Source organism: Abramis brama (assembly GCF_963993115.1).
Source record: "Abramis brama genome assembly, chromosome: 1".
Taxonomy (NCBI): Eukaryota; Metazoa; Chordata; class Actinopteri; order Cypriniformes; family Leuciscidae; genus Abramis; species Abramis brama.
Window position 1 is genome coordinate 13,054,553 of NC_139963.1, and position 11,080 is coordinate 13,065,632.

Here is an 11,080-nt window from a genome sequence, read left to right on the forward strand (position 1 = left end):
TGTATAGGTGGAATATACGATTTAATATGAATGACGTGCATCAAAATATTTTGTTCATTTGTGATAATCTTAGCACTTTATTATTATTTTCTAACCTGTATTATGACTGATATTTGACGAATTGCTTTGTTAATTTTTTTGTAAGTTTTAGACAAAAGCGTCTTTTAAATATATAGCCTAAAATGTAATAATAATAATAATAATAATAATAATAATTATTATTATTATTTAAGTTATAAATGAAAATAATAATAATAATTATTATTATTATTATTATTATTTAAGTTATAAATGAACTATAAACGAGTTAACTTAGTAATACAGTAATATGTTTGTCATCAAATAATTTATCAATGTTTTATTATTATAGGCTATAACCTAACCTTTTACAGTTTTGGATAAAATAGGCCTACATTTTTTGCATAATTTTTGCTTAAAAATAAAGCATTCATAAATTATTTTATGATAAACATATTACTGTCTAGTGAACTCATTTATAGTTATTAACTCTAATAATAATAATAATAAAAATAATAATAATAATAATTATTATTATTATTATTATTCATATTATTACATTTTAGGCTACATATTTTGAAGACGCTTTTGTCCAAAACTTACAAAAAAATTAACAAAGCAATTCGTCAAATATCAGTCATAATACAGGTTAGAAAATAATAATAAAGTGCTAAGATTATATCACAAATAAACAAAAGATTTTGATGCACGTCATTCATATTAAATCGTATATTCCACCCATACCCGCTACAATTGAGAATCACTTTAAGCATTCAGACTTATGTCAATTTGATGTATTCCACTTAATATTCAATAAAACACTATATAAGATTCGTTAACAACGTGTTCTTCTAAAATGAGGGCGAGTCACAAATCCGTGAGTACAGATTACAAACCCGTGGGAACGGATTGCGAAAGCGTGGGCACGGTTTATGAATTTGTGGGTACAGATTGCAAAAACTGAAGGCACGGTTTACAAATCTGAGAGCGTGGATTAGAAACTCGTGGGTGCGGTTTATTAATCCGTAGGCACGATTTGTTAAACCGAGGGAACAGTTTGAGAATTCGTTAGTACGGTTTATAAACTGAGCGGACGGATTGTTTTTTTTTTCTCCCACAGGTGACTTCCCGGGCTCCGTACACAGCAGTAAAGTGACTCTCCTTCACCAGGAATGAGGAAGCTGCTTTACAGACACTCCTGTTTTACACACATCACTCAAACACAGAAGCAGGAAACTATTTCAACTCCTCAGTTCAGAGAAACAGAAACTGAAGTATTGTTGAGCTGTTGTGTGTTTGTGTCTCTCTGTATTCATGCAGTAAAATGGCAGAAGCCAGATTTTCTCAGGATGAGTTCACGTGTCCAGTGTGTCTGGATCTCCTGAAGGATCCAGTGACTATCCACTGTGGACACAGTTACTGTAAGATCTGTATTACAGACTGCTGGGATCAGGAGGATGAGAAGAGAGTCTACAGCTGCCCTCAGTGCAGACAGACCTTCAGTCCAAGACCTGCTTTAGCTAAAAACACCATTCTGGCTGAACTGGTGGAGAAACTGAAGAAGACTAAACTTCCTGCTGACTGTTACGCTGGAGCTGGAGACGTGCAGTGTGACGTCTGTACTGGAAGAAAATACAAAGCCGTCAAGTCCTGTCTGGTGTGTCAGGAATCTTACTGTCAAACTCATTTTGACCGTCATGAGGAATTTCACTCTCGTAAGCCACACAAAGTGATTGATGCCACTGGACGACTGCAGGACATGATCTGCCTTAAACATGATAAAGAGCTAGAAATGTTCTGTGTCACTGATCAACAGTGCATCTGTGTGTGGTGTAAGGAGAGTGAACATAAAAAAAACAACACTGTATCAACTGCAGCACAGAGGACAGAGACACAGGTATGAACTGAGAGGGATTGATCACACAGAAATGAAAGTGTCTTTATTTACTCACTCATTTACTCATGTTGTTCCAAACCGGTTTGACTAAGTTTCTTCTGTGGAATATAAAAGATGATATTTTGAAGAATGTCTCATCTATTTTAGTTTATACATTGAAAGTCAGTGAGAAAGTCATTGTAAGTCAATGGAGTAAAAATGTTTCAAGCTCCAAAAAGGAGAAAAAGCATACAAGTAATCTAAATAACTAGTGGTTAAAGAAAGAAGTACGCATAAGTGTATTGACATGCACTAGTGTACTTCAAATTAAAAGTATATTTAAAAAAAAACTGTACTTGCAGATAACATAATAATAATGAAATGAAAGGCCACTTAAGTGCGCTTAAAGAGAGTCAACTTTCATGACTGTTTCATAAGTACACTTTATAAAGCACACTTTTTTTATAATGTAAAATTAAAAGTTTTACTTTAAAGTACATTTTAATAATATTTAATATTTCAATTTAACTCAATAGAATTATGAAATTACATTATATACTTAAATCTTACTTAAGTGGGTCAAAAAGTCACTCAAGTTCAGCTAATTGCTTTAAATGTGCATTTAAACTATAATACATTTTAATTTAATAGCAATTAACATGCAATTACGTTTCTGAAAACATTACGTTCAATTCACACTTACTTCACAATTCTATTCTTTTAAAGTATATAATTTCCAAAATAAGTGCAGTCTTTAAAATATGCTACTTTTAAAAGAGCCATTTTTTTATTCACAAATCAAATCATTGATAAACTCATGTATGTGGAGCCCAAATCAAATATGATGACATCAAAAACATCAAACTTCACTGGTGTTTGTGTCATGACATCATGGTGTTTAGTCATGTGACATGAAAGAACCAATGAGGTTTGATGTTATTGACATGTCACCATATTTTATTTGGCCTCTGTAAACATCTGAGACATTCTTCTAAATATCTTCTGTTGTGTCTCACAATAGACAGAAAGTCATACAGGTTTGGAGCGACATGAGGGAGAGTAAATTATGATACTAATGATATAAAACTAGGCACTGATGAAATACTGCTGACATTCATTTCAGGAAACCATGAATCTGTGGTTTGAACCAGACAGTAAAAACTTACCATGCAAGATCTTTAACCACTTCACCAACTCTGGATCATGTAACTTTAATGGTTGTATGACAGCAGTTTTATGTGTCATTCGCTGTCGTTGGTTTGTCCTCCAGAAACAGCTGAAGGAGACGCAGATGAAGATCCGTCAGAGAATCCAGCAGAGACAGAAAGATCTTCAGCATCTGAGAGAGGCTGTGAAGTCTCATAAGGTGAGTCTGGAGAAGAAGAGAAGTTTGAGACGTCTCAGTTTGGACTCTGTCATTCGTGCTGAAGCCACTGTGTGATTGTGATGTGTGTGTAACAGCGCTCTGCACAGACAGCAGTGGAGGACAGTGAGAGGATCTTCACTGAGATCATCCGCTCCATTGAGAGAAGCCGCTCTGAGGTCACACAGCGGATCAGAGATCAGGAAAAGACTGCAGTGAGTCGAGCTGAAGGACGACTGGAGCGACTGGAGCAGGAGATCAATGATCTGAGGAGGAGAGACGCTGAGCTGGAGCAGCTTTCACACACACAAGATCACATCCAGTTCCTGCAGGTAACAGAGATCTAGAAGAACAGGATCATAGTGGACTTGAGCAAGATCCTGCTATGACAGAGAAACATTTCATGAGAGCAGAATGAGCCGTTGACTGAGATGTTGTCAGGAATTCAGTCAGATTCAGTCAAGTGTTGTGTTATCATATAATCATCAGTCAGACTCTCATCTGATCATCTTCTGTTTAAAGAGACACACTTACAAAGCCCTGGGAAATTTACCATTAAATATTAACTCATTTTTCCTTCTGGTTTCTTCTGTCTTGATGGAATCAGTGAACTTGATGGTATCAATATCCAGCCAACTAGATTTTCATCCTCATTTTAATGAAATGTTTTATTTCTACAAAGATAATTTCAGTAATTGGCACCAAAATTGGGTCAGGTGATCTTCAAAGTTGATAATATTGATAATGTTGATAAAATTAAACAAACAAATTTCAATAGAAACTAGAAAAATGCATTTCCGGAGGAACTGCAAAGTGTGCTTGCTCGGGTAGTGGATAGATGCGAGATGCGAGAACAAATGCGAGAATGTGAGATGCGAGAAAAAAGATGTCAAACTATCTTTTATTTTTTAATTTAATTCCTCAATCAGTGCTGGACCGGCATTTTCTGTCTTCCGCTGAGCCCTGGCTGTAGACAGATCATATGTTTCACGCTGTCAATGCAGTGGTCTGCGTTGCGCTGATCTTATTCACACTATCGAGTGTAGGTGCAGCATTCTAACATTGAGTCATAATGAGCTGTTTGTGAAGAAATTATCCGCTTCCAAATTATGTCATTTTAATCAAGAAACCCAAACATTAAAAAACATGTTGCTCTTTATGGTGTGCGAGTGATAGAGCGTGGCAGCAACAAACCAACTGATCAGCTCGCAGCGTAAACATTGAATGCTCGGCCGAACAGCTGATCATAGCTGTACAGGGCGCCTTATTATTTTTCCATCTCCATAAATATATCTAGTAGTAAAGCTAATGCAAGGGCTAGAAATCAATTAATCTTTTGCTGATACTTCCTTGTCATCATGGAGAGCGCAGTTCATGGTTGCATAGCAATGACAGACGCCACGGGACAGCAAGCGCTTGTGGAAAGGAGAGAGTGGCGCGCTCCGCTTTCCACTTGTTTTTACACATCTAAGGTGCGTTCCATTCGACAGGGTCCATACGCAGTGTTCACTGCTCCCCTACTCCCTGAGAACGGTATATCAGTTGAAGTGGACTTCACTGACAATAACCGCTCATTTGAAACGCCCTGCAAACATCATCAAAGAAAGTCAACGACGGGGTCGCGCAGATTATGATATAACATAAATATATATAGGACTACATTCATATTTAAATTTGTATTATTATATTATATATTTACAATTATATTGCACTATTTTCAACTACCTAAAATAAAATCACTTTACTTCACAAACTAGCTAAGCTGGCTGCATTCACTGAGGTAAATTATAATCATCAAAAGTAGTATATGTAATATTTATAACAATAACCGTTAAAATAGCCTACTGTCATTTGTATAACAATGGCGAAATGTATGAATACTTACACACATACGTAAACTCCTCCATCGTTAGTTATGAGGGTTGCCAAATAATGTAAAATTTTGTAATGTTTTTTTTTTATATATATCTTGTACATCCTCACATTGGAGTCTCGAGTTAATGTACAAAGTTTGGTTTCGATACGTGACAGCGTTCCTGAAATATGAACTACTTCCTGTTTTGGCGACTACGCCGCCGTTTTCGTTTGGCTGTGACGAAATCAAAAATCCTTCTAGTAACTTTTGTGAGGCTTGGTCCAAGGATCATGTACGTCTAGTTTTGTGAAGTTCGGACCAAATTTGTGACCTGTGAAACTTTAGTTTCACTTTCTGTTCAATCCACTATGGCAGACAAACGACATGGACTCGTGATGTCATCTTCGCGAGCAACTTACACCGGTACTGACCGTATGTTTTAAAGTTGGAACGGTGTCTCTGTCTCAAAGGGCGCAGGAGCTGGCCAAAATTTTTCTCCCGGGAATAATAATAATAAGAAGAAGAAAACTTAAGAAGAACAATAAGTGTGCTGCTTTCAGCAAGCACACTTAATTACATTGAGTATATTTTAGTTTATCATAAATGTGTGTCAGTTCATTCAGCATTAACTTTAACTTTAAGTAATTCTGAAATTACATATAATGATACTTAAATCCTACTTAAGTTGGCCAAAAAGCTCTCTAAATATTAGCTAATTGTATTTAATATAAATTTAGACTATAATATATAATGAATAATGAAGTCTCTGAAAGCATTACATTCAATCTGCTCTTAATAATAATATTGATATTATTATTATTAAGTGTCAAATACTAGAGTTTGTAGCATTAAATGATGAATATGAGGAGAATGTGCTGATTGTGTGAAAGTGCTGGATTGAAGCGAGTCACTGAAGAGAAGTCAAGTCAACAAGAGCCGCTCAGATCTGATATAGTGCAGGTTATTGGCTGAAGTGTGGAGATGATGAGTTTTGATTTCTGTTTTCTGTAGAGTTTCCAGTCTCTCTCAGCACCTCCTGAATCTACAGACGAACCCGACGTTTCCTTCAGTTCTCTCTCCTCTTTTGATGGCATGAGAGAATCTGTCCGTCAGCTGAGAGACAAACTGGAGGATTTCTGCAAAGAGGAGATCAAGAAGATCTCAGACGGAGGTAAAGTCCTGCGCCTCGTTTATACAGACGTGTGGAGAAAGATCCCAAATCTGAACGTACAACCGTTTCTGAAATGTTCCTATGATTTATAAAACATCCATTTGCACAAAAATGTCCTTAAATGCATCCCAGGTTATAAATCACAGTTATTAATAAATTAAATTCAAGTCCATCAAATCCAGAAATACTGATTCAGAAATACAGACTCATCATCGTGGACAAGCGTTTATACACACATGACGGAGGATGAAATCCATGGAATTTAGGATCAATCCGATGTGTGTGTTTTATAAATGAAGCCCCTGGAGATTATTAATCAGCTCTCAGAAATGAGTCCATCATCTAATATTATAGAGCATCATATTAGAAATGTCTCAGAAATGGATGTATTTTATCTTGTCATTTCTCTTCACACTGTTCATGTCTGTTTATTTCCACAGTCACTTTCACCAACATGAATCCCAAGACCAGGAACGACTTCCTACAATGTGAGTCACTAGAAAACAAGCAGAAAAACTTACTGAATGTGTTCATGTTCTTCCTGTAGAAGGAGAAATAAATCATGATAGAAGAGTTTTATAATTGATCATGTAAATGATGATTTGCACAGGATATTTGGTCAGCTGTACTGAGACACTGATGATACATTGAACATTGATTCATGAAGAGTTCAGATACATTAAAACATCAGACAGATTCATAATTCCTGTTTCTGATGTGTTTTCTCTCCATCAGATTCCCATCAGCTCACTCTGGATCTGAACACAGTGAATAAACACCTCAGTCTGTCTGAGAGGAACAGAGTGATTACTGACACTGACACAGAGCAGCCGTATCCTGATCATCCAGACAGATTTGATTATTATTCTCAGGTGTTGTGTAGAGGGAGTGTGTGTGGACGCTGTTACTGGGAGATTGAGTGGACTGGGAGTTGTGTGTATATATCAGTGTCATATAAGAGCATCAACAGGAAGGGATCGGGTCATGAGCGTTGGTTTGGAGGTAATGATCAGTCCTGGAGTTTGTTCGGCTCTTCCTCCAATTACACATTCATACACAATAAGAAACTCACTTCTCTCCCTGTAAAGTCCATCAGCAGAAGAATAGGAGTGTATGTGGATCACAGTGCAGGAACTCTGTCCTTCTACAGCGTCTCTGACACAATGAGCCTCATCCACACAGTCCAGACCACATTCACTCAGACGCTCTATCCTGGGTTTAGGGTTTGTTCTGGATCATCAGTGAAACTGTGTTGATGTTTCAGAACAGATTGTAGAGAGATTTTACCCAGAATACTTTGAGCTCTACAATAAATCAGTAACAGTGAGATACAGAGACTCTTATTTTAATTTTCTTTAATATCTTAACTTCTGCCACAGAAAGAACTGAATAAATGTGTGTATTAAATCCTTCATAGAAACAGCAAGAATGGTGTGTGTGTGTGTGTGTGTGCGCGTGTGTGTGTGTGTGTGTTTATCAAGCTATAATTGTATTGTTGGAAATCATAATCATTTAGTTTTGATTGTAGTGACACATACTAATTTTAATATTACTATTAAAAGTACCTTTCATTTGAAATTATTAAACAAACAAAATGAACAGATTGAGGATAGTGTGGTTTTGAATAATGAAATAACAGAACTGGTTTTGAACAATGTAAGGAGTGAAGATGTGGAAAATGACATTAGTAATGGAGAAAATAGTGCTGGAAAACAATCACAGTTCAAAATGTGAGGAAAATTGTGATGCAGAAGATGAGGGATGAAGAAGCACTTTCTGAGATTTCAGATACTGGGTCACAAGGGATGGAAATCATGAACTCTTTACAAGAAATAAATGACTTTCACAACGTTTGATAAAGTTGTTGATGTAAAATGAAATATGCTAGATAGATGCACTTTTATGATGGATAGATGCACTTTTATGATGGAGAGATGCACTTTTATGATGATAGATGCATTTTTATGATAGAGAGATGCAGTTTTATGATAGATAGATGCACTTTTATGATAGATAGATGCACTTTTATGATGGAGAGATGCACTTTTATGATGGATAGATGCAGCTTTATGATGGAGAGATGCACTTTTATGATGGAAAGATGCACTTTTATGATGGATAGATGCACTTTTATGATGGAGAGATGCACTTTTATGATGGATAGATGCAGCTTTATGATGGAGAGATGCACTTTTATGATGGAAAGATGCAGTTTTATGATGGATAGATGCACTTTTATGGACTTCAAAACAGAAACAGCCATTCACTGCTATTATAAAGCTTGGAAAAACCAGGAATTTTTTTAATATATATAACTCCGATTGTATTCGTCTGAAAGAAGAATGTCATGTACACCTAGGATGGCTTGAGGGTGAGTAAATCATGAAAATGCAGTTTTGTGACAACTGATGTGTTTCGTCTGAATTACTTTAATCTTACTGAAGTGTCTTTCCCCTTAGAAAACACACTGACGGGCATATTGTGCGGCGGTGGCCATCTTGAACGAGGGCTCAGACGTGGCGGAAGTATTCTTATTATTTTGAAGTCGTCGAAGAAAGGGAGAAGGGAATTGTCGTTAAGTGTTGATTATGTATAGGTAAAAAAACTTGTAAACTGCAAAAAAAACACCACTTCAAATTTAAAAATACTTCTGCACGCAAAGCATAGCACTACAGAGTTGGAGGAGAGAGAGCCGAATGATACCTGCACCCCGCCTCAAGCTAAACAACAAAGGCTTGATTTCAGTTCACATTCACCACAACCAGGTACAACAATTAGTTCGACTGAACTCAACAAAATGGTTGCTGCTTTTATTGTTGAGGAGATGCAGCCACTGTCCAACTGTGGAGGCGCCGACATTTCGTAATATCATCAGCAAAATCTCAGTGACAGGCAAAAGGACGGGTGGTGTGCTGCCTGATCGCAAAACCTTTAAAAGCTCTTTGGACAATGCATAATGTAAATGGAGACAGACCTGAAGAAAACTTTTGCCGACCTGAATATGTTTCCACCACTGCAGATCTATGGACTGCTCAGAAAAGGTTTTTTGGGAATTACTGTACACTGGATTGATCCTGCTACTCTGCATCGCCAAAAAGCTGCAGTCGCCTGCAGACGATTTCATGGGAGACATAATGTACGATGCCATTGCAGTGAAGATAGAGCAAATTTACAGCTCATTTGCTCTTTGTGGTGAGATAACTGCCACTGGCACGGACAATGGCGCGAACATTTGTAAAAGCATCCAGAATGTTTCAAGCTGATGATGAAGCAGAGAATAATGAAGACGAGGTCATATTTACGGACTTGCACAAAGTTTTACGGAAGGACAATGAGACCAGCGAAAGTTATGTTCTCCCTCCACATCACCGATGTGCATCACACACCCTTAACCTTACAGTATATGCACGAACGATAAAGTTAAAGTTGTGTGGGTGAATGTAGATTGCAAAGCAGTGTACAGGAGTGCAACTGGAAAGTGTTCAACCTTGTGGTCAAAAGTTAGTCGATCAACTGTGGCATCAGAGATCCTGGGGGAATTCAGCAAGAGAAAGTTGCTGGTCCCTGCAACTACAAGGTGGAACTCGTTTCATGATGGGCTTAGAGTCACAGACATGCCCTTAGTGGACCTCAATCAACTTTGGTCTCGCCTGGACATCAAATGCATTACGGAGAGAGAGTATCAGTTCATTGGTGATTTGTGTTGATGCTGATGCAGATGCTGATGTTGCTCCTCCTGTGCTGAACATCCTCCGCCCATCCAGAGAAGATCTGATCAGCTCCAGTAAAGTCACTCTGGTGTGTCTGATCAATCACATGTCTGTGGCTTTCGCTGATGTGCGCTGTCTTGTGAATGGGAACTCTGTTACTACAGGCGTCTTCACCGGCTCTGCTGAACAGCAGCCTGATCAGAAATTCAAGATGAGCAGTTATTTAACCATTGAGAGCTCAGAGTGGGACAAAGACCAAGATCTGACATGTGAAGCGTCTGTCGCCTCAAAAATCACCAGCACAAGCATCAAGAAATCAAACGAGTAATAATATCTTCTGACGTAGTGTAATAGAAATCATGAATACAGAAACTGTTTAACATAGTTCAAGAATGTAACTAATGCCTGAACTGTGTCATTTTCTGCAGACAATATTCTGGCTTTAATGCGGATGTAAGATGATTTGCAGCCTGTTTATTAAACCGCATGTTAAACAAGTTTTCTAATTGATTTTTCATTTTTTTTTGTAGAGAAATAAAGCATTTAACCATTCAAAATGTATGAACTACTTCCTTACTAAGTCAGTTTTCACTTCTACAATCAAGAACGAATAATAAAAGTAGTATCATTGTGTAAATACTCACATAAACCATGTCTTCAGTTTTAACATATATGAAACCTCTGATCTTCAGTGGAAAGAGCAAATTAAACCAGTGTTACTGCTAGTAAATATAATTTGTTAAGAGCACAGCAGAGATTAATGTCTGAATATGGTTGATTATGCAGATTGAGACGATCACATGACTGATAATGAACTAGAGTGACTTAATGGCAAATGAAAAAAGACTATTATTTGATACAGTAACGTTACGATCTAAACTTAAACTATGAGAAATAAAATGCTCCTGATGGTCTGACATTCATATGATCCGACATCATGTGAATCTGGATTTTAAAGCTCATGCTGAAGTTTGTCTTCTAGCAGATGCAGTGAGCGGTGGAGATTTTCTTCAGTCCTGACACACAGGAAACTCCTGCTGTTTTAATCAGCTCTGTGTAAATCATCAGTTTCTGTGCTCTTTATATC

At 37.1% G+C, this 11,080-nt stretch overlaps 1 protein-coding gene across 1 annotated transcript; it reads left to right on the plus strand.

Annotated features, from left to right (window-relative positions):
- Positions 1–1,201: 1,201 nt before the first annotated feature.
- LOC311086150 (tripartite motif-containing protein 16-like) lies at positions 1,202–10,544 on the plus strand. Its single transcript, XM_084118878.1, has 6 exons — positions 1,202–1,915; positions 3,165–3,260; positions 3,356–3,589; positions 6,124–6,283; positions 6,724–6,771; positions 7,019–10,544. Exons 1-6 carry the CDS (start codon positions 1,343–1,345, stop codon positions 7,537–7,539), a joined length of 1,632 nt encoding a protein of 543 aa, XP_083975004.1. The 5' UTR covers positions 1,202–1,342; the 3' UTR covers positions 7,540–10,544.
- Positions 10,545–11,080: the final 536 nt, after the last annotated feature.